Source organism: Macaca mulatta, chromosome 11 (genome assembly GCF_049350105.2).
Source record: "Macaca mulatta isolate MMU2019108-1 chromosome 11, T2T-MMU8v2.0, whole genome shotgun sequence".
Classification (NCBI taxonomy): Eukaryota; Metazoa; Chordata; class Mammalia; order Primates; family Cercopithecidae; genus Macaca; species Macaca mulatta.
Window position 1 is genome coordinate 120,570,672 of NC_133416.1, and position 23,515 is coordinate 120,594,186.

Here is a 23,515-nt window from a genome sequence, read left to right on the forward strand (position 1 = left end):
CAAGTTCCTGTCCTGAGATTCCCTTATCCCATCCCCAGCTCCCACCCAAAAGCAAAAGTCAGCTGGGCTCCTTCCATACTGCTGGCCGGAGGGTTTCAGTCTTGCCCTAAGCCTGGGCTTGTGGCTTTGCTGGGGCCCAGGAATTTCCCAGGGAGATAAAGTCACCCAAGGGGTTTCTGATAAAGAGGGTCCTGCCCAGCACAAGGAGGGAGGACAGTAGATGGGGGCCAGGGAAGCAGGCGGGCTGCCATTTCCTCCTCTGGGAAGAACAATAATAATCATATTGGGAGGCAGTACAGCTCCCCCTACGGAGCCTCCTCTCTCATGAAACTGCCTGGTTGAAATTCTAATTTGCATCCTTCGAGGTGAGTGATCTTGGGCAAGTAAATTAAGCTCAGTTTTCTCCTCTGAACAATGGGGGCAATAACACCCACATGCCTAGATAAGAAAGGGATAAGGACATGGAGGCCAGGCATAGTGGCTCACATCTGTAATCCCAGTGCTTGAGGCCATGAGTTTGAGACCAGCCTGGCCAACATGGTGAAACTCCATCTCCACTAAAAATGTAAAAATTAGCCGGGCGTGGTGGCGTGCGCCTGTGTTCCCAGCTACTCAGGAGGCTGAGGCTGGAGAATCACCTGAACCCAGGAGGAGGAGGTTGCAGTGAGCCGAGATCACACCATTGCACTCCAGGCTGGGCAACAGAGTGAGACTCTGTCTCAAAAAAAAGAAAAAAAAAATAGGCTGGGCACGGTGGGTCACACCTGTAATCCCAGCACTTTGGAAGGCGAAGGCAGGTAGATCACCTGAGGTCAGGAGTTTGAGACCAGCCTGATCAACATGGTAAAACCCTGTCTCTACTAAAAATACAAAAAGTTAGCCAGGCATTGTGGTGGGCGCCTGTAATCGCAGCTACTTGGGAAGCAGAGGCAGGAGAATTGCTTGAACCTGGGAGGTGGAGGTTGCAGTGAGCCAAGATCACACCACTGCACTCCAGGCTGGGCAACAGAGTGAGACTCTGTCTCAAAAAAAGAAAAAAAAAAAAATAGGCTGGGCGCGGTGGGTCACACCTATAATCCCAGCACTTTGGGAGGCAGAGGCAGGTAGATCACCTGAGGTCAGGAGTTCGAGACCACCCTGACCAACATGGTGAAACCCTGTCTCTACTAAAAATACAAAAAGGGGGGTGTGGTGGCGGGCACCTGTAATCCCAGCTACTTGGGAAGCTGAGGCAGGAGAATCGCTTGAACCTGGGAGGTGGAGGTTGCAGTGAGCTGAGATTGCACCATTGCACTCCAGCCTGGGCAACAAGAGCGAAACTATGTCTCCAAAAAAAAAAAAAGGTTGCATTATCATCATCTAAGTCTAAGTTTTAATTATTTATTTATTTATTTTTGAGACAGGTTCTGTCTATGTCACCCAGGTTGGAGTGCAGTGGTGTGATCACAGCTCACTCCAGCCTCAACCACCCAGGCTCAAGCAGTCTCCTACCTCAGCCTCCTGAGTAGCTGGCACCACAGGTGTGCATCACACAAGGCTAATTTTTAAATTTTTTGTTGAGAAGGGGTCTCACCATGTTGGCCAGGCTAGTCTCAAGCTCCTGGGCTCAAGTGATCTTCCCGCCTTGGCCTTCCAACATGCTGGTGTTACAGGGATGGGCCACCAAGCCTGCCCAGAAATTTTTATCTCTTTTTTTTTTTTTTTTTTTTTGAGACGGAGTCTCGCTCTGTCGCCCAGGCTGGAGTGCAGTGGCTGGATCTCAGCTCACTGCAAGCTCCGCCTCCCGGGTTTACGCCATTCTCCTGCCTCAGCCTCCCGAGTAGCTGGGACTACAGGCGCCCACCACCTCGCCTGGCTAGTTTTTTGTATTTTTTTTTTAGTAGAGACGGGGTTTCACCGTGTTAGTCAGGATGGTCTCGATCTCCTGACCTCGTGATCTGCCCGTCTCGGCCTCCCAAAGTGCTGGGATTACAGGCTTGAGCCACTGCGCCCGGCCATTTTTATCTCTTAAACAATGCTTGAATTCATCCCTTCCTTCCATCTCCACCACCACGAAGAACAACTGCAGAGGTTGTTATTTGGTCTCCTATCCCCAATCTTACCAGAGGGGCTCTTTCTAAAGTGCTCCCTCCTCCAGCTGCTGAAGAGCACTCCTTTGCCTGTTTTTGGTCCCTGTGTTCTGTCCTTGTCAGTCTCCAGTAAAGCTCATCTGGTCAGCTGTCAGGTCCTGGAATGCCCAGACCCTCCTGGCATTGGTCCAGCATTTGTACATGCTGTTCCTTCTGCCTGGTGCCACGACTCCTTTTGCTCTAGTTAATCCACGTTCACCATCCAATTCTTGGTTCCCAGGATACTTCTTGCAGGAAGCCCTCCCTGACTACTCCCAGCCTAGCTGGCCCTCCCAGTTACTTTTTATTTTTTTTCCTTTTTTGAGATGGAGTCTCACTCCATCACCCAGGCAGGAGGGCAGTGGTGTGATCTCAGCTCACTGCAACCTCTACCTCATGGGTTCAAGAGATTCTCCTACCTCAGCCTCCCGAGTAGCTGGGATTACAGGTACCCACCACCATGCCCAGGTAATTTTTGTATTTTAGTAGAGATGGCTTTGCTATTTTGGCCAGGCTGGTCTTGAACTCCTGGCCTGAAGTGATCCACGTGCCTCGGTCTCCCAAAGTGCTGGGATTACAAGTGTGAGCCACCGCACCCGGGCAGGATCATAGACTTGTTTAATATCTGTCCCTCCCACCAAAGTCTCACACAGTGCCTGGCAGAGTAGGCCCTCCTAACAGTTGTGCTGCACACTGTGCTGGGAATCATGTCACTCATTCAGTCTTCATCAGAGACCCAGGAGGTTGGCACAATTGTTTCCACTTCACAGATGAGAAAACTGAGGCACAGAGAGGCAAAGTGGCTTGCCCAGGAGCACACAGCCCACCACTGAGAAGTGGCTCCAAACTCAGCTCCACCTGCTAAAAGTTACCTGCTACAGCTCCTAAGGAAACTGCCCAACTGGGCAGGGGCAGCCTCCATTTCCTGTCCTCTCACTATCTTCCTCCCCTCCCTCCTCCCTGTCCTCGGGGTCAGCCAGGGAGGACGTGGGGTGTCACCCCATCTCGCTGACAGCAGAGTGAGTCAGCAAGGCGGCTCCCCGAAATCTGGCCTCCCAAATCACATTATTGTGCAGTCTGTCTCACTCCGCCCTCCCCGAGCTGCACAGCCCTCCCCCAGGTCCCTCAGGACCCCTCCCCAGCTCTCTGCTCAAGAGAGACAGAGTAAGGTGGGATTGCTCTGCGTGTGGGGAAGAGGGGGTGACTCCACTTCCTTCCAGTTCTTCCCACCCTCTTTCCTGCGTCACTCACTCAGTCCCAGGAAACCCAGAGAGGGGCACACAGGGGTCAGGCTGGACAGGAAAGGGTAACAGACTCAATGCCTTGGAATTCTTATAAAAACTTATGTTAGATTACATCCTCCTGTGCTCTAAAGCCTCCCATGGCTCCCACCTTCCTCTCACTGACAGCCAAGTCTGCAGTGGTTCCCAGGGCCCTGTATGATCTGGCCCCTGTTCTCTCCTGCCTGGTCTTCCTTCTCCCTTGTTCACTGTTCCAGCCACTCTGCAAAATCTGTCATTCTGCTCCTGCCCCAGGGCCTTTGCATCTACTGTTCCCTCACTTCCCCTGGATCTTCATAAGCCATTCAGGTCTCGGTCAAAATGTCCTGTCCTCAGGGAGGCCTTCCATGATAGCCTAAGCAGAGCAGCGTCCCCCTCCCCCTCACCCTGTGGAATGATTTGTCAACTTGCTTCTCACCCATGACCCCACTAGAGTATAAGCTCCAGGGGGGCAGGGACCAGGTCTCTCTGCTTCCTGCTATCCCCTCAGCACGTGGCACAGGCCCTGGCACACAGTAGGTGCTCAATAAATATCTGTTGCATAATGACTACTTGAAAAGGACCTAAAGTCAGGCGCTGGAAGGGCCTTTCCCAGCCTGCAGGCTCCCTGGATGGTGGAGACTTCCAGAAACGCAGCTGCCCCATCTGTCCTGGGAGGCGGTGGACTAGAGGGGAAGGGGACGGATTTAGCATGAAGCAGCCAAGAGTTCTCAACCTGGCTCCGCCACTTTCCTCCTGGCCACCTTCACCTCCCTGAACCTTGGAGCCTTCATCTATAGCACAGAGATCATCACTCCCACCTCACGGGGTTTGGGGGGGGGACTTGTGAGCACAGGGCTGACGTAAGTGCTCAATAACTTGGAGAGATTATCTGGCACAATGATCTGGTATGATCTCCCAGTTTTCCTGCCCCCAAGGAGCACGCTCCAAGAGGGGGTACTCAATTTTACAACCACAGTAACCACAAACCACTTTCCCATCTGTAAAATGGGCTTAATTGCCTGATGCCTGCTTCAGAGGGTGGACTTGAAGGCACTTTGCAGCCTCATAAAGTTGCTGTGGGCGTTGAGCCCATCAGTTTGAGTCTGGGATTCCTGCTGAAGAAATGGCGAGAACTCCAGCCCCTGGCAGTTACAGGGGACTCCAGGGGGTCATCTTGAGCAGTCCCCTGCTTTTGTTCCTTCACTCCAGATCCGCTGTGACCTCCTCTTCTCCCCTTACAGACATCAGAGCGGAAAGATGTAAGTTTTCTGTAGCCCGTCTCAATGGGCTGTGCCCTCCCTGGTCTGGGAGGAAGGCCTCTTGCCTCTAACTCCAGCGTCATCACTGATCCTCCCTCAGTGCTCCCCATCCAAATCACAGCACCAGCAGACCCTCAGCCGATCAGGCCAGAAACCTGGAGCCACCCACGACTGCTCTTTTCTCCCACCACTGGGAGAAAGAGAGAGGCTGGCAGTTCAATACCAGCCTGGCCAACATGGTGAAATCCTGGTTCTACTAAAAGTACAAAAAAATTAGCCAGGTGTGGTGGTGTGCGCCTGTAATCCCAACTACTTGGGTGGCTGTGCATGAGAATTGCTTGAACCCGGAAGGCAGAGGTTGCAGTGAGCTGAGATCGCTAGCCTTTGCCTCCAGCCTGGGTATGGAGACTGTTCTCAAAAAAAAAAAATTTGAGTCAGTGGACTGGGAAAGGCAGACCCACCCTTAATCTGGGTGGGTACAATCTAATCAGCCACCAGCGCAGCCAGAATAAAAGCAGGCAGAAGAATGTGGAGAGACTAGACTGGCTTGGTCTTCCGGCCTGCATCTTTCTCCCGTGCTGGATGCTTCCTGCCCTCAAACATCAGACTCCAAGTTCTTCAACTTTGGGACTCTTGGACCTTCAGCCACAGACTAAAGGCTGCACTGTCGGTTTCCCTACTTTTGAGGTTTTGGGATTCAGACTGACTTCCTCGCTCTTCAGCTTGCAGATGACCTATTGTGGGACCTCATCTGTGATCATGTGAGTCAATACTCCTTAAAAAACTCCCCTTTAGGTCGGGCGCGGTGGCTCAAGCCTGTAATCCCAGCACTTTGGGAGGCCGAGACCGGCGGATCACGAGGTCAGGAGATCGAGACCATCCTGGCTAACCCAGTGAAACCCCGTCTCTACTAAAAAATACAAAAAACTAGCCAGGCGAGGCAGCGGGCGCCTGTAGTCCCAGCTACTCGGGAGGCTGAGGCAGGAGAATGGCGTGAACCCGGGAGGCGGAGCTTGCAGTGAGCTGAGATCCGGCCACTGCACTCCAGCCTGGGCGACAGACCGAGACTCCGTCTCAAAAAAAAAAAAAAACAAAACTCCCCTTTATATATACATCTATGCTATTAGTTCTGCCCCGCTAGAGAACTCTGACTAACACAGATTTTGGTACCCTCTGCTTAAAATCTTCCATTGGCTCCCCACTACTGCAAAACAATTCTCACCTCCTAGCCGCAGCCTGTAAGGCCTTTTGTAATCTGCCCGCCATTACCTCTCCATCCTCCTCTCTTAACATTCTTCTCCTCACTTGCTCTGTTCCATCCATTCTAGCCTCCCTGCTGTTCCGGGAACACACTAAGCTTGTTCCTGCTCCACAATCTTTGTACTTGCTGTTCCCTTTGCCCAGAATGCTCTTCCCTGGGGTGTCTATGTAGGTGGTTTCCTCTCTCCATTCAGTGGCTTGCCTCAAAGATCAGCTCCTCACAGAAGCCATCTGTGACCGCTCAGTCTGAAATATTTGGAAATGCTCACGCCGTCCCCCGTACCACTTCAGCAATTGTGTGCGGGGCACTTAGCACATCACCACCTGAAATGTATATGCTTACTTCTCTTTTTTTGTTGTTGAGACAGAGTCTTGCTTTGCCGCCCAGGCTGGAGTGCAGTGGCACAATCCTGGCTCACTGCAACATCCACCTCACGGGTTCAAGCAATTCTCCTGCCTCAGGGTTCTGAGGATTACAGGCGTCCGCCACCACGCTCGGCTAGTTTTTGTATTTTGAGGAGATACGGGGTTTTGACACGATAGCCAGGCTGGTCTCGAACTCCTGGCCTCAAGTGATCCGCCTGCCTCAGCCTCCCAAAGTGTATACATTTACTTCTTGATCTGTCTATTCAGGAGACTGTCAGCTCCTTGAGAGTAGTGAGTTTTGTCTATGTTGTTCCCTGGTATATCCCAGGCTGTGGTCAGTGCCTGGCACATAGCAGATGCTCAACAGATATTTATCGATTGGAGGAACACAGCCCCATCCAACCCCAGGTTCCTATCGGGATACTCACGTCTACCACGGCGGTCTGGTTCACACCTGAAGCTGGAAATTGGGGGCTAATGTGAGCCCCTGTAGACAAGTCCCTAGCCCCAGACACTGTCTCTGCCATTAGCAGCACACAAAGCACACTCAGTGCCCAGCGCAGATCCAGCCATCTGCTGGCCATCCGCCCTCACGGGGCCTGGCCCTCACTCTCCACTTCCCTTTCTGCAGTGGCTCAGTTCCAAACAGCTGGCGGCTCCGGTGGCCTGCAAGGTGGGAGTGAGAAGGGGGGACAACGTCACTGAAAACCCATGGACCCAGCAAAAGGGGCCGGAAGACTTTCTCAGTTAAGGAACTGCCTTCCTGCCTCCCAGCAGCAAAGGAAAGCTGATGGAGAAACCGTGTTCTGCATAGTTTCACTGGAGGGACCCAAGGCCCTGCCCATTCAGTGTGCAGATCAGATACGCCCTTCTTCCTGAGCCCCCATGAAAACCTACCCTGTCCCACCTGACCCCCAGCCTGAGGCCAGAATGTCAGGGCTGCAAGGGACTAGGGACTTGAACCGAGATTCAGAGTCTCAGGCTTCGGGGGCCAGCTGGGTGACATACATGTGGGAAATGGGCAGTGGGCGGGATTGCAGAAGCCCTCAAAACAAAACAAAACAAAACAAAACTCTACTTCTAGGGGTGGACGTGGCCTCTAGGCCACCAGTTTGAGACCTAGAGAGGCTTGCCCACGACATTTTATGGAGCCCACTAAGCAATGCTGTTGTTCTGTGCCTTACAAGGGCCAAGCTTTACATGGATGACCTCATTCTATCCTCATAACATGCCGAGGGGGGGTAGCATTGCCATTCCATTTCACAGATGAACTAACTGAGGCACAGAGAGGTGAAGCCAGGCTTGTTTCCTCCCTGCACCACGCCTCCCTCATCCAGTCCTCAGAACAAGTCTAGAAATGTCGCCCCCGCACCCTGCACAACAGGGACAGGGGCTCAGAGGAGTTTTGTTTGTTTTGTTTTGTTTTTTTGTTTTTTCAGATGGAGCCTTGCTCTGTCACCCAAGCTGGAGTGCAATGGCACGATCTCAGCTCACTGCAACCAATGCCTCCCGGGTGCAAGTGATTCTCCTGCCTCAGCCTCCTGAGTAGCTGGGATTACAGGCACACACCACCATGCCCAGCTAATTTTTGTATTTTTAATGGAGACGGGGTTTCACCATGTTGGCCAGGCTGGTCTCGAACTCCAAGCTTCAAGTGATCTGCCGGCCTCGACCTCTCAAAGTGCTGGGAATACAGGTGTGAGCCACCATGCCCAGGAGAGGAATTCTGTAACCCGCCGAAGGTCACACAGCAAGAGGGTCACAGAGCCCACAGCCCCTCCGACAGGGAACTTAAGGGCAAGAGGGAAGTGAGTTGCTCAGAGACAGCTGGTTAGCAGTGGGGCTGGGCTGGTCACCACCATGTGCCTCTTCCCTCAAGCCTAGGGCCAAAATGGCTTCAATTTATTTCAAAGGAATTAAACTGGAAAAACAAAAGTCCTCAGCAAACTAAATTTCCTGTTTTGGCTTTTTCATGTGTTCTACGGTGAGTATGTCTTATTTTTGCAATCAGGAAACCAAACCCCATAAAACGGTTTTTTCTTTAAGTCTGCACAGGTGTTTCTCAATGTACTGGCAGCCTGAGGGGAGGGGGAGGAGGTAGGGAGGGGAAGAGAGATCAGAAAGGCCCCTGTCCCAGCCATGGTTCCTTACCTGTCCACGGAAGACACGGCCCTTCCTCTTCTGTGGTTCTCCTGAACCCCTCCAAGTGGAGTCCGAGTTACTCTATTTGGCACCAAGTTGAAACAGGGCACCGCTGGTTTCAAATTCGTCTCGGCCACTTACTATCTGTGTGGCCTTAAGGAAGTCACTTCACCTCTCTGAGCCTCTTATTCCTCATCTGTAAAATGGACACAAATGCTGGCCGACGGGGTATACAATAAGAGCTCAATAAATGTTCGCCTCCCTGGTGTCCCCAACACCTGAAGATCAGCATGCGTCTCGTCTCTCTTTGCCACCGATTTATTTTACTGATTCACTAGTGAGCATTTACTGAGCGCCCTCTGTACACGTGGGCCTATGTCTAGCGCTCGGATGGTCGCCGACCTGCTAAGGGTCTGGGGCGGGAAATCGGGGCTGCGCTTTCCAGGGAAGAGACCTCAGGAACATCTCCGTGCTCCGTTTCCCGATCCGGACGGAGGTTGAGAAGTCGAACTCGGAGCGCCCGGGTCCTCCGGCCTTGCGGGGAGGCGGCTTTTTCTTACTCGGGCCGGGCCTGGGACCCGCAAACTCCGAACCTCCACGTCGCAGGTCCTCGTAGCCTTCCAGGTCCCTGGCCGCCGGCCCGACCTTCCGCCAGCGAAGTCGCCAGTCCGGGCGCCCCGCCTGCTGCAGCGTACGGGCTCCTACTCTTCCCGTCCGGGCCCGCCCCGGCTCGCCCTGCCCCGGTCCCGGCCACGCCCTCGGGACACGCCCCTCGGGACACGCCCCAGAAGACTCGCCCCGCCCCTGCCCTTAAAGGTACAGCTCCCGGGGAGCTTCCCAGGGTCTTCCCACTCTCCACCGTCCTCTCCCTCCGCTTTGAAACTGAGATACAAGCCAATGGGTAAGGACTGCAGGAAGGCGGAGAGGGACAGTTAGAGGGTGAAACTAGGAGGTTCATTTCCCGAGACCAGAGGGTGTCAAGCTGCTCCTGGTAATGAAGGGTGACAAAGAGGATTTGAGAAAATCCCAGGTGGAGAAAGCCCCACCCTGCCCACGAAAGTTCGGGCGGTTTCACCTGAAATCCTTCTGAGATCCTAACTGGGTTCATCATTCCCCTCTAGTAGCATAGCTTTTTTTTTTTTTATTTAAATTTTAATTTTTTAAGCCAGGGTCTCACTCTATCGCCCAGGCTGGAATGCAGTAGCATCTGTCACGGCTCACCGCAGCCTCAACCTCCGAGGCTCAAACACTCCTCCCACCTCGGCCTCCCAAGTAGCTGGGACTACAGGCAAGTGCCACCACGGCCGGCTAATTTTGTTCATTTTTTGTAAAATGTTCTCACTATGGGCCGGGCGCGGTGGCTCATGCCTGTAATCCCAGCACTTTGAGGGGCAGAGACGGGCAGATCACGAGGGCAGGAGATCAAGACCATCCTGGCTAACATAGTGAAACCCCGTCTCTACTAAAAATACAAAAAAATTAGCCAGGCGTGGAGGCACACACTTGTGGTCCCAGCTACTTGGGAGGCTGAGGCAGGAGAATTGCATGAACCCGGGAGGCGGAGCTTGCAGTGAGCCGAGATTGCACCACTGCACTCCAGCCTGGGCAACAGAGCAAGACTCCGTCTCAAAAAAAAAAAAAAAAAAGAAAAAAGGTCTCACTATGTTGGCCAAACTGGTCTCGAACTCCTGGACTTATACAATCCTCCTGCCTCAGCCTCCCACGTAGCTGGATCTCAAGCGATCCTTCTGCCTCTTCCTCTCAAAGTGTCAGAGCTGTGTAAACCAGAGCAACTCCATCTCCAATGGGGCTGGGTAAAAAATGAGGCTGAGACCTACTGGGCTGCATTCCCAGACGGTTAAGGCATTCTAAGTCACAGGTTGAGATAGGTCAGCACAAGATACAGGTCATAAAGACCTTGCTGACAAGACAGGTTGCAGTAAAGGAGCCGGCCCAAACCCACCAAAACCAAGATGGTGACAAGAATGACCTCTGGTTGTCCTCACTGCTGCACTCCCACCCGCGCCATGACAGTTTACAAATGCCATGGCAACATCAGGAAGTTACCCTATATGGTCTAAAAAGGGGAGACATAGATAATCCACCCCTTGTTTAGCACATCATCAAGAAATAACTGTAAAAATGGGCAACCAGCAGCCCCCGGGGCTGCTCCGCCTATGAAGTAACCATTCTTTTATTCTTTTACTTTCTTAATAAACTTGCTTTCACTTTACTCTGTGGAATCGCCCTGAATTCGTTTTTGCGCGAGATCCAAGAACCCTCTCTTGGGGTCTGGATCAGGACCCCTTTCCTACAACAAAAGTACTTGGATGACAAGTGTGAGCCACCACGACCACCTTTTTTTCTAATATTTAAAATTTGTATTTAATTTTTTCCCTTTTCTTTTTGCTAATCTCTGTATTGTTCCAATTTTAGTAGATGTGCTGCAGAAGGGGGCACACAGCATCGCTTTTAAAAGAATGTGGCAAACAAATCAAGACTGAGGAGTTAGTGATCTGCTGGTGGATGTATTAGTACCTCCCCCTATTTCCAGTTTCCCAGCCTCCTGGGGAAGCTCTGTTCATTCTGCCATTTCTTCTGCTTGGGGGGATGGGGAAGTGGGAAGAGGCGAGCATGGGGGCTGGACCTGGGGTCCTTAAGGCTGGAGCGTGTCCTCCCAGGCCACTCCTGCCTGCAGCCCCGCTTCTGCCATTATTGTGCATCTAATCCCCCCATCTGTCATCCTCAGGGTAGGACCTGCTTCCTCATCATGGGCAGGACCCAGGCCCAATGCCAAGCCTGGCATTCAAGGCCCTTCAGCATCCAGCCCTAGCATACCTTTCTGAAATCATCTTTCACCCGTACCTCCACCTCCTGCCCAGAAGTGCTCCCTGTTTCCTGAATGTGTTGGCCTATTGCTCACAGCCACCTGCCTCTGCTCCTTCCGAGCCCCCTGCCCTGATGACACCCTTTTCTCTTTTCCACCTGACAAACTCTTACTCATGTCGTCAGGCTCAGCTCAGAGGTCACCGCCACCGGGTGCTCTTTTGCCCTCCTCCCCACCCCTCCATATGGCCACGGGGCTCCCCGCCTTCAGAGTCTGCCTCTAACTCCCACCTCTGGGCAGGTGACATTGTGACCTGGAACATGATATTTGGAATTGCAGAACACCAGGTTTCTATAGAACCTTCTCTAAACACTTAGAGCATCTCTTTGAGCCTCAGTTTCCCTCTTGGTGAAATGGGGGTGATACTAGTACCAACCTCCTGAGGTCCTTCCAGGTGTTTTTCCTTATCTTTTTTGAGACAGGGTCTCCCTCTGTCACCCAGGCTGGAGTGCAGTGGTGTGATCTTGGCTCACTGCATCCTTGACCTCCTGGGTCAAGTGATCCTCCCACCTCAGCCTCCCAAGTAACTGGGACTACAGTTGTGTGCCACCATGCCTGGCTAGTTTTTTTAATTTCTTTTCTTTTCTTTTTTTTTTAAGATGGAGTCTCCCTCTGTTGCCCAGGCTGGAGTGCAGTGGTGCAAACTGGGGTTCATGCCATTCTCCTGCCTCAGCCTTCCGAGTAGGTGGGACTACAGGCGCCCACTATCACGCTCGGCTAATTTTTTTTGTATTTTTTAGTAGAGACGGGGTTTCACTGTGTTAGCCAGGATGGTCTCGATCTTCTGACCTCATGATCTGCCTGCCTCAGCCTCCCAAAGTGCTGGGATTACAGGCGTGAGTCACCGCGCCTGGCCCTGCCTGACTGGTTTTGTTCATTTTAGAGACAGGGTCTCACTCTGTTGCCCAGGATGGTCCTGAACTCCTGGGCTCATGCAGTCCCCCCACCTTGTCCTCCCAAAGTGCTGGGATTACAGGCGTGAGCCACCATGCCTGGCTGAAGTAGGACACTGTGAAGAGCGTCAAACCCCATGCTGGATGCTGAGCCAACACTCCCTCAGTGGAAGGGTTTATTGTCCCTATTAATTATTCCATTGTTGACTGGATGTGGTGGCTCACACCTGTACTCCCAGCGCTTTGGGAGGCTGAGATGGGCAGATCACCTGAGGTCAGGAGTTCAAGACTAGCCTGGCCAACATGGTGAAAACCCATCTCTACTAAAAAATACAAAAATTAGTTGGGCATGGTGGCACAAGCCCACAATCTCAGCTACTTGGGAGGCTGAGGCATGAGAATTGCTTGAACCTGGGAGGTGGAGGCTGCAGTGAGCCCAGATGATGCCACTGCACTCCAGCCTAGGTGACAGTGAGACTCCATCTCAAAGAAAAATAAAAAATAAAAATAATTCCATTGTTACAACAATGCATTAACTTACCTTTCTGTGTCCCCCACAGACTGGGAGCACCTCGAAGCAGCACCAGGCCAGGTTCATCCCCATGTCCAGGCTGCCAGCACAGGGGCGTTCGCAGCTAGTGTCTGTGTGTCACAATCTCCAAGCCTGCTCCAGGGTCAGCTTTTCCCCAGGTCATCTGCTGCTTAGGAAGTAACTCCAGAATTGCTGAGTTTGAAACAGAAGTCCTCCTTCCCCAAGGGGCCTGACCCTGGTAGCTAGGGTGAGGCTTAGATATCACCACTCTGGGTCAGCAGAGCAGATGGGTTACTACCTCCCTGTCTCCCAGGACTGGGGTAGAGCAGCTGGCAAGGGGTGTTGGGGGAGAGTGTGAGTATCTGTTGAGAGACTCCTGGAAAGATCCAGGCAGAGAGAGGAACCCCTGGGGACAGAGAAGGAAGACAGATGGGGCGTGGGATAGCCCCTGGTTCACCCCTGCTCTGGTAGACAGTGGTTAGGGTTAGGGCCTATTCCCCAGGCTGAGAAAGGGAATTTTAACATGGTAGGAGCAGCCTCAGAAGTCATCCAGATCCGAGTTCAAGTCCCAGCTCTGAGTTCAAGTCCCAGCTCTGCCAGTTACGGTTATTTGACCTTGGACCAGTTATTTTGTCTTTTTGAGTCTCAGTTCCTCACCTGGAAAATGGGGATGAAAACAGCACCTATAGGGCACTCATTGGCCTGTAGTGAGGATTGAGATTTTATATGTAGGCTGGGCACAGTGGTTCACACCTGTAATTCACACTTTGAGAGGCTGAAGTGGGAGGATTGCTTGAGGCCAGGAGTTCGAGACCAGCCTGGGCAACATAGCAAGACCCTGTCTCTACTATTATAATTTTAAAGAACAAGGAGATTATATAATAAAACCCATAGCATAGTGCCTGGCATTTGTTAAAGCTGAATAAATTGAAGCTGCTGTTGTTATTATTTATTATTATTACTGAAAGTAAAAGGACCTGACACAGTGTCTGGCAGAGAGTAGATTAAATGTCGATCTACCACTTGAGCCCGGAAAGTCAAAGTTGCAATGAACTCTGATTGTGCCCTTTCATGCCAGCCTGGGTGATAGAGCAAGACTCCCTCTCAAAAAAAAAAGAAAAGAAAAAAAGTTGAGAAGAATTTTGTGTTTATATCAGTTACCTATTGCTGCATAACAAAACATGCCAAAATTTAGAGGCTTAATACAATGGCATTTCATTATCTGAATTTCCATTGGTCAAGAATTTGGGAAGTCAGGAGGCCAGGGCAGGAGGATCGCTTGGCCTTAAAACAACATAGGGAGGACAGGCGTGGTGGCTCACACCTGTAATCCCAGCACTTTGGGAGGCCAAGGAGGGTGAGTCACCTGAGGTCAGAAGTTCAAGACCAGCCTGGCCAAAATGATGAAACTCCATCTCTACTAAAAATACAAAAATTAGCTGGGTATGATGACGGGCACCTGTAATCCCAGCTACTCGGGAAGCTGAGGCAGGAGAATCACTTGAACCTGGGAGGCAGAGGTTGCAGTGAGCTGAGACCATACCACTGCACTGCAGCCTGGGTGACAAGAGCGAAACTCCAACTCAGAAACAAACAACAACAACAACATAGGGAGATCTTATCTCTTATATACTTTAAAAAAAAAAATTGAGGGAAGGGTTGAGCTAGGCAGTTCTGGCGCAAGTCTCTCCTTTGGTTGCCCAGATGTTTCTCGTTCTTCCTGTCGCCTCAGGGCTTCTGCATGGGATTTTTCCCTGCGAGCTGGTTTCTGGGCTTCCTTAGAGCAGGGCCATCCCAGGGCAGACATACTGCTTACATGGCATCTCAGGGTGCCAGTTCTGGGGTTCCAGACATCAGAGCAGAAGCTGTATTGCCCTGTATGACTTCATTGTGGAAATGAGACTGTGTCACTTCCTGTCACATCTTCCATCGTCACAGGCCCACCCAGATTCAAGGAGAGGAAATGTAGACCACTCCCCCCAACCCCCCCAGTGGGAGGTTTGTCACAGTCTCATCATAAGAAGAGCATATAAGGCTAGGCGCGTGGCTCATGCCTATAATCCCAGCACTTTCGGAAGTCAAGGTGAAAGGATCACTTGAGGCCAGGAGTTCGCGACCAGCCTGGACAACATACCAACACCCCCATCTTGACAATAGATACAAAAATTAGCCAGGCATAGTGGCACTCACCTGTAGTCTCAGCTACTCAGAAGGCTGAGGTGGGAGGATCACTTGAACCCAGGAGTTTGAGGCTGCAGGGAGCTAGGATTCTGCCACTGCACTCCAGCCTGGGCGACAAAGCAAGATCCCAAATACAATCTGCCTCCATGCCTTCCTCTACAGAGATGACCCATGGTGGGGTGTTAGGCAGCATGATGGGCAGCAGAGGGGAGCTGTCTTTAGGGGATAGGAAGAGCCAGGACCCTCAAATCCCACTGGGTGGACATTTGCCTACAGCATCACATGTGGGCTGATCCTGTCCTCAGAATCTCTGAACAAACCCCGAAACAATAAAAAGCAAATTACTATTTGTGTTGTGTTTGTTCGTGACGGAGTCTTGCTCTGTCGCCCAGACTGGAGTGCAGTGACACAATCTTGGCTCACTGCAACCTCCAATTCTCGGGTTCAAACAATTTTTGTGCCTCAGCCACCTGAATACCTGGGACTACAGGTGCCTGCCATCATGCCTGGCTAATTTTTGTATTTTTAGTAGAGATGGGATTTCGTCATGTTGGCCAGGCTGGTCTCGAACTCCTGGCCTCAAGTGATCTGCTCGCCTTGGCCTCCCAAAGTGCTGGGATTACAGGTATGAGCCATTGCACCGGCTGTAAATAACTATTGAAGACTTACATTTATTTTGAGTATGCAGTTGCTTGTCTCATTTAATACACCAATGGGGTGAGAGCTACAATGATCTCCAGTTCACAGTTCAGGGAGATGAAATGGCCTGCCCCAGAGGCACCCACTGAGAAATGGCAGAGACTGGATTTGTACCTAGGTCTGAGTGACCCCAACTGAGTCCCCCTCACCACCACAAGGAGAGCGCCCTGCTGCACCTGAAGGTAAGGCCAGATCTGCCCGACATTGGCAGTCCTGTTCAGGAGGCCCAGGGTGCGGGTGGCAGCTCTGGGCACAACACAATTGCCTGGGGACATTGTGAGCAGAAGTAGTGAGGCTTCAGGGGGAACTCAAAAGAGGAAAGAGAATCAGAACTTTCAGTGTTAGTCTAAGAGGCCCAGAGACTTGGAAGTTTCCATAACACAGCACAAGTCTCACCTCAAACAATGCTTGTTCTCTCCCAATCATGGCAGCTCTGGAAAACGTTCATGCAGCACCTGCTTGAATGCCCCCAAAGACAGTGTGCTCGTTACCTCTCATGGCAGCCCAACTAACAGGAGCACACAGGAGCAGTTGTGAGGGAGTTTTTCATTGCCATTGCCTGCAGGCATTTCCATTGGAATAATCTTCCTGGAGAGTAACTTAGCCATTGGGTGCCACGGCTCATGCCAACACTTTGGGAGACCAAGGCTGGAGGATTGCTTGTGCCCAGGAGTTCCAGACCAGCCTGGGCAACAGAATAAGACTGCTCTCTGTCAGAGAAAGGAAGGAAGGAAGGAAGGAAGGAAGGAAGGAAGGAAAGAAGGAAGGAAGGAAGGAAGGAAGGAGGGAGGGAGGGAAGGAGGGAGGGAGGGAGGGAGGGAGGTGACTTGGCAATTGATAAATGTCAATCTTTTTTTTTTTTTTTTGAGACAGAGTCTCACTTGTTGTCCAGGCTGGAGTGCACTGGTGCGATCTCGGCTCACTGCAACCTCCACCTCCCAGGTTCAAGCGATTCTCCTGCCCCAGCCTCCCGAGTAGCTGGGATTACAGGTGCCTGTCATCACACCCGGCTAATTTTTGTATTTTTAGTAGAGATGGGGTTTCACCATGTTGGTCAGATTGGTCTCAAACTCCTGACCTCAGGTGATCCACCTGCCTCAGCCTCCCAAAGTGTTGAGATTACAGGCGTTAACCACCGCACCTGGCCATAAATGTCAATCTTAAGAACCTTGAAAACACATGTACGCGTTGCACCACCAATGTTGCTCTTGGAGCTTTTCTAAAGTAAAGACTTAAGCATCAGCATGTTTACCACAGCAATCTTCACAATTGTGCAACAGTTGAAAACAACGTAGGTGTTCAGCAACAGGGGTTGAGCAAATAGTTCACGGGTCCTTCTATGAAATATTTTGCTATGCAGCCATTTAACACCCTGTTTCAATGACATTAAAACCACACAAAGTGGCTGGGCACAGTGGCTCATGCCTGTAATCCCAACACTTTGGGAGGCCAAGGCAACTGGATCACATGAGATCAGGAGTTTGAGACCAGCCTGGCCAACTTGGTGAAACCCCATCTCTATTTAAAAAAAAAAAAAAAAAAAAATCAGCCAGGTGTGGTGGCTTTGCCTGTAATTCCAGCTACTTGGGAGGCTGAGGCAGGAGAATTGCTTGCACCCGGGAGGCAGAGGTTGTAATGCACTGAGAGCGCCATTGCACTCCAGCCTGGGCAACAGAGCAAAACTCTGTCTCAATTAAATAAATAAATAAATAAATAAATAAATAAATAAATAAATAAATAATATTAGCCAGGTGTGGTGGTGCATGCCTGTAATCCCAGCTATTCTGGAGGCTGAGACAGGAGAATCACCTGAACCTAGGAGGCAGGGGTTGCAGTGAGCCAAGATCACGCCACTGTACTCCAGCCTGGGCAACAGAGGAAGACTCTGTCTCAAAAAGAAAACAAAAACAAAAACAAAAACCAACAACCAATAAACAAACTACACAAAGTGGCGGGTGCAGTGGCACAAGCCTATAGTCCCAGCTTACTAGGGAGGCTGAAGGAAGAGGATAGCTTGAGCCCAGGAGTTCAAGACCAGCTAGGGCAAAATATTGAGACCTGCATCTCTTTAAAAAAACTACACAAAGTATATATAATAAATAAAAATCACATTTGAGACTCATTTATACAGTATAATCCCAGGTGTGTGTGCGTGTGTGTGTATATATGTTTACTTTTCTTTTATCTTTTATTTTTTATTTTTTTGAGAGAAGGCCTCAAGCCTCCCAAACCATCCTCCTACCTCAGCCTCCCCGGTAGCTGGAATACACCAGCTCCCAAAGTGGTGGGATTACAGGTGTGAGCCACCTCGCCCAGGCTTTGAGTACTTTTCTATGGGCTGTTACCATTGTTGCCATTAACAAAATCATTAAATCAGTTTTGGGAAGACTCTGCACATTAGAGCATTTCTCATTTTGGGGTCTCCTATATGTAGTGGATAAGAATTAAGTCTTTGGGGTTGGTGTGGCGGCTCATACCTGTAATCTCAGTGCTTTGGGAGGCCAGGGTGGGTGGATCACCTGAGGTCAGAACAGCCTGCCCAACATGGTGAAACCCCGTCTCTACTAAAAATATAAAAATTAGCCGGGTGAGGTGGTGGGCACCTGTAGTCCCAGCTACTCAGGAGGCTGAGGCAGGAGAATCGCTTGCACCTGGGATGCGGAGGTTGCAGTGAGTGGAGATCGCACCCCTGCACTCCAGCCTGGGCTACAGAGTGAGACTCTGTCTCAAAAAAAAAAAAAAAAAAGAATTAAGTCTTTGGATGAGCTAAATCCAGTTTCACTACTCACTTCAGTTTGACCTTGGGCAAGTCACATGTCATCTCGTCCATCTTTAAATGGGACTAGGGATTTCCTGGGTCTCTCGGGTTGTTGTAAAGATTAAATGAGGAAGTACAAGTAAGGTCCTGGGACACATACATGCTCAATAGCTAGAGGTTAGATATTGTTCTCAGGGGTGGAACCTACGGGAACACAGATTGCTCAGTGGTCAGACACAGCACACCCTGGGCGGCTGGTCACATGTGAGGCACAGCAATGACCACAGGGGGTCATGTGATCTGAAGGAAGGGAGGGTCAAAGGCCATGCTCTGGGGTGATGCTGTTACAGCAGTGGGACGCACTTAGCACTGAGTGGGTGGTTGCTGACGTGGGTCTGTATGGGATATGGTTTGGCTGTGTCCCCTCCCAAAATCTCATCTTGAATTGTAATCCCCATAATCCCCATATGTCAAGGGAGAGACCAGGTGGAGGTGATGGAATCATGGGGGCTGGTTCCCCCGTGCTGTTCTCGTGATCGTGCATGAGTTCTCATGAGACCTGATGGTTTTATAAGTGTTTGGTAGATCCTCCTGCATTCATTTCTCCTTCCTGCCGCCCTGTGAAGAGGTGCCTTCTGCCACGATTGTAAGTTTCCTGAGGCCTCAGCCATGCCGAACTGTGAGTCAATTAAACCTCTTTTCTTTATAAATTACCCAGTCTCTGGCAGTTCTTTAAAACAGTATGAAAACAGACGAATGCAGGGTGCTTTCTGCCTGGGGAGCTCTATCTTCTCAGCCTGCCTGGTGGCCTTGGATGGTGGGGACCTCAAAAACTGGCTGGAAGTGGGGGTGGCCCCTGGACAGGGACTGGGGAAAGGAGGTAGACAGGCCAAGATCTTGAGACATGAAGTCTGCCCTTTGTCTGCGACTGCAAGCATGCTGAAGGTCTAAGGAGGTGGCACCTAGGGGCCAGTGTGGAGAGGCTTTCATTTCTTCCAGACTCAGAGAGGGAAGGTCACTTTCCTAAGGTCACACAGTCAGCAAATAACGGAGCTGGATTTAGAACTCAATTCTGTCTGACTCCACAACTCCATGCTCCTGCTGAGGTCAAAATAAAAATACAGTGATGACTCTCTGAATTTAACATTTTATTTGGGAAGCAAGAATTGCAATTTGGGGCATACACATAGATTGGGTGGTTTTCAGTATGTCTGAAGAACAAAGAAGGTTGGATGTTTTATAAAAATGAGAAAGGGGCTGGTCCTGGTGACTCATGCCTGTAATCTCAGTGCTGTGGGGGGCCTAGGCGGGAGGATGATTTGAGCCCAGGAGTTTGAGACCAGCCTGATTAACACAGTGAGACCCCACTCTACCAAAAATAAAAATAAAAATTAGCCAGGCATGGTGACCCACACCAGTAGTCTCAACTATTTGGGAGGCTGAAGCAGGAGGATCGCTTGTGTCCAGGAGGTTGAGGCTGCAGTAAGCTATGATCACACCACTGCAGTTCAACCTGAGAAGCAGAGCAAGGCCTTGTCTCAAAAAAAAAAAAAAAAAAAAGGAGGGAAATGTATTGTCTTGAAAAAAGTTCACTGGCACTAGCAAAGTTCTGGGGAGCTGGAAGCTGTGATTGGTGCATTACGGCTGTGGGTAAAGCTACTCTTAGAGTTGCAGCAGGGTGTTTCAGTAGCTATGAGATAAAACTGGTCTTAGAGTAACAACAGGCAGTTTCAGCAGCTGGGCTTCTGCAAAATTTAATTCTTGGAGCAGGTGTGATGTGCTCTGAGTGCCTTCTCTGCCTGGGTATGACAAGAATGACTCACTTTGTATATAATCAACTGTCACACTCCTAACCATCACCCCACACCGCTACCTGGTGAAAATGCTGATTGCCCTTGCTTCTGGCTGGTGATTTATTTTTTATTTCTAATTTTTTTTTTTTTTTTTTTTTTTGGAGAAACACGGTCTCATCATCTTGCCCAGGCTGGTCCTGAACTCCTGGGCTCAAGCGATCCTCCTGCCTCAGCCTCCCAAAGCACTGAGATTCCAGGTATGGAGCCACTGTGTCTAGCCTGTTTGGTAATTTTTATTTTTATTTTTATTTTTATTATTATTATTTTTTGAGACAGTGTCTGTCTCTGTTGCTCAGGCTGGAATACAGTGGTACGATCTTGGCTCACTGCAACCTCCACTTCCCAGGTTCAAGCCATATTCATGCCTCAGCCTCCCGAGTAGCTGGGATTACAGGTGCCTGCCACCATGCCTGGCTAATTTTAGTATTTTTAGTAGAGACAGGGCTTCACCATGTTGGCCAAGCTGGTCTTTTTTTTTTTTTTTTTTGAGACGGAGTCTTGCTCTGTCACCCAGGCTGGAGTGCAGTGGCCGGATCTCAGCTCACTGCAAGCTCCGCCTCCCGGGTTTACGCCGTTCTCCTGCCTCAGCCTCCCGAGTAGCTGGGACTACAGGCGCCCGCCACCTCGCCCGGCTAGTTTTTTGTATTTTTTTAGTAGAGACGGGGTTTCACCCTGTTAGCCGGGATCGTCTCTCGATCTCCTGGCCTCGTGATCCGCCCGTCTCGGCCTCCCAAAGTGCTGGGATTACAGGCTTGAGCCACCGCGCCCGGCCGGCCAAGCTGGTCTTGAACTCCTGACCTCAATGATCCACCTGCCTCGGCCTTGCAGAGTGCTGGGATTACAGGCGTGAACCCCTGCAGCTGGCCAGAAAATAATTTAAGTCTTGATCATCAAATGTGGGAGCAATGCAGCTCTTGACCACCAGCACAGCTGAGGACCGCTGTGCATCCCTTGTCTGGGAGAATCTGGTTTCCTTTCACCCTCCAGGAGAGGCTGAGGAAGGAATGATTTCTGGGGAGCTTCCAGCAGTGCTGGGGCCACTGGGCCAGCTGGGTCGGCTGGGATTTGGCTCAGCAGTCCTCAGATCACAGCCTGTCCTCTGCCCAGCTGTGACTCCTCAGTGTCCCTGGCCATCTCCAGAGGCCTCCACCTACTCCTCCAAGGCCGGGCCCCTCCCTCCTTCCCTTGCTCCCTCTTTTCCTGACCTCCAGGGACATAGACGCCTACCCAACCTTGCCCAACACCTGGCCCTGACCTTGTCCCGCCCTAGCTGTCAGTTATCTCATCAGGCCTCAGAGGAGGAGACAACACCTCCCACCGCAAAACCGCAGCTCCCTGCACTTCCCCAGCTTTCATTCGTGAGTGTGCAGGAGGAGAAGGGGAGGGAAGGAATTATGTAAAGATCGTGAAAGAAAATGATGCAGCTTCAGCTAAGGCTTTCTAAAGTGGAGTCGGGAGACCGTGGGAGGATCGCACTCACACCTGCTAAAGGTCAAATCGCAGAATGTGCCACTCGGTTTGGCTAACAACTGAAGTCAGAATCCACCTCAACATCTCTTAGCTGGGAGTACCCTAATGAACTAACCAATCAGAATGGGCTTGCGATAGAAGATTTCCGCCCAGCCAATGAACTGCCTCCGAAAACAACTTTTTGTGGAAATCCCTTATAAAAACTTCTCCTGCCCTTGCCTTATGGGATGCTATTCAGGGCTGCCCTGAATAGCCCTCTCTGATTCAGTGTATGCGAGTCGTATTTCTTTGTTTCCTATATAAATGCTATTTCTTTTGACCTCCGTGTCAATCTCTCTTTTACTTAACAGCATAGACCTGTTTTTGTTCTTTTCTTTCTTTTTTTTTTTTTGAAACAGAGTCTCACTCTGTTGCCCAGGCTGGAGTACAATGGTGAGATCTTGGCTCCCTGCAACCTCCGCCTCCCAGGTTCAAGCGATTCTCCTGCTTCAGCCTCCTGAGTAGCTGTGATTACAGGCGCCACAATGCCCAGCTAATTTTTTGTATTTTTAGCAGCGACAGGGTTTCGCCATGTTGGCCAGGCTGGTCTTGAACTCCTGACCTCAAGTGATCCACCTACCTCGGCCTCCCAGAGTGCTGGGATTACAACAGGCGTGAGCCACCACGCCCGGCCCCTAAAGGTTCTTTAAAACTCCAGCTGAGGCCGGGTGCCCTGGCTCATACCTGTAATCCCAGCACTTTGGGAGGCCGAGGTGGGCAGATCACTTGAGTTCAAGAGATGGAGACGATTCTGGCCAACGTGGTGAAACTCCGTCTGTACTAAAAATACAAAAATTAGCGGGGTGTGCTGGTGTGCGCCTGTAGTCCCAGCTACTTGGAAGGCTGAGGCAGGAGAATCCCTTGAATGCAGGAGGCAGAGGTTGCAGTGAGCTGAGATCATGCCACTGCACTCCAGCCTGGCAATAGAGCAAGACTCCGTGTCAAAACGAAACAAAACAAAACAAAAACCCAGCTGGGTGTTCAGGGCCCTGGCTGGTACATGCCTTGTGTGGAGCAGCACCCGTCATTTCAATGTACTCAGCCTGCTCTGTTTTAACTCAGCACTTGTTCTTATCCAACATTGCATCTCAGCTTGTCTATGAGCTTATTGTCTTTTTGCATCGTCAGAATGAAAAAGCTCTGTTCATTCTATACATATTTAAGGAGTACCTACTGTGTGCCTGGTCCTGGTCTAGACACTGAGGACACAGCACTGCATATCATAGCCCTAAACCCCTGCCTCATGGAGTTCAGACTCAATTTTGGGGAAACAGATAGTAAAAAAATTAATAAACAAGATAAGTAAAGAGTTAGATGGTGTTAGATGCTATGGAGAGAATAAATTACGGCGGGTAGAGGGTGGTAAGGTGTGCCACTTGGGAGCTAGGGGAGAAGACTCAGTTTTAAATAGGGTGATCAGGGCCAGGCTTGGTGGCTCACACCTGTAATCCCAGCACTTTGGAGGCCATGGTGGGAAGATTGCTTGAGGCTAGGAGTTTGAGACCAGCCTGGGAAACATAGCAAGACCCTTTCTCTAAAAAAAAAAAAAAAAAAAAAAAAATTTTTTTTTAAAATTAGCTGGGTGTGGTGTGTGTGCTGTAGTCCCAGCTACTTGAAAGGCTTTGGTGGGAGGATTGCTTGAGACAAAGAGGTCAAGGCTGCAGTGGGCTATGATCGACACTGCATCCCAGCCTGGATGGCAGAGTGAGACCATATCTCTAAAATTATAATAATAATAGTAATGGAGTGGTTAGGAAGGGCCTTCCAAAGAAGGTGACAACAAGTACAAAGGTCCTGCAACAGAAC

The 23,515-nt window shown here is 50.6% G+C and overlaps 1 protein-coding gene across 1 annotated transcript in view; it reads right to left on the reverse strand.

Annotated features, from left to right (window-relative positions):
* Nucleotides 1–9,106, reverse strand: part of SLC8B1 (solute carrier family 8 member B1) — a 38,500-nt gene extending 29,394 nt beyond the window's left edge. The window contains exons 1-2 of the mRNA XM_077955299.1: nucleotides 8,407–9,106; nucleotides 6,684–6,921 (exon numbers count right to left, since the gene is read on the reverse strand). Of these exons, the coding sequence (XP_077811425.1) occupies nucleotides 6,684–6,839 (156 nt within the window). The 5' untranslated portion in view covers nucleotides 6,840–6,921; nucleotides 8,407–9,106. The remainder of the gene's footprint in view (nucleotides 1–6,683; nucleotides 6,922–8,406) is intronic.
* Nucleotides 9,107–23,515: the final 14,409 nt, after the last annotated feature.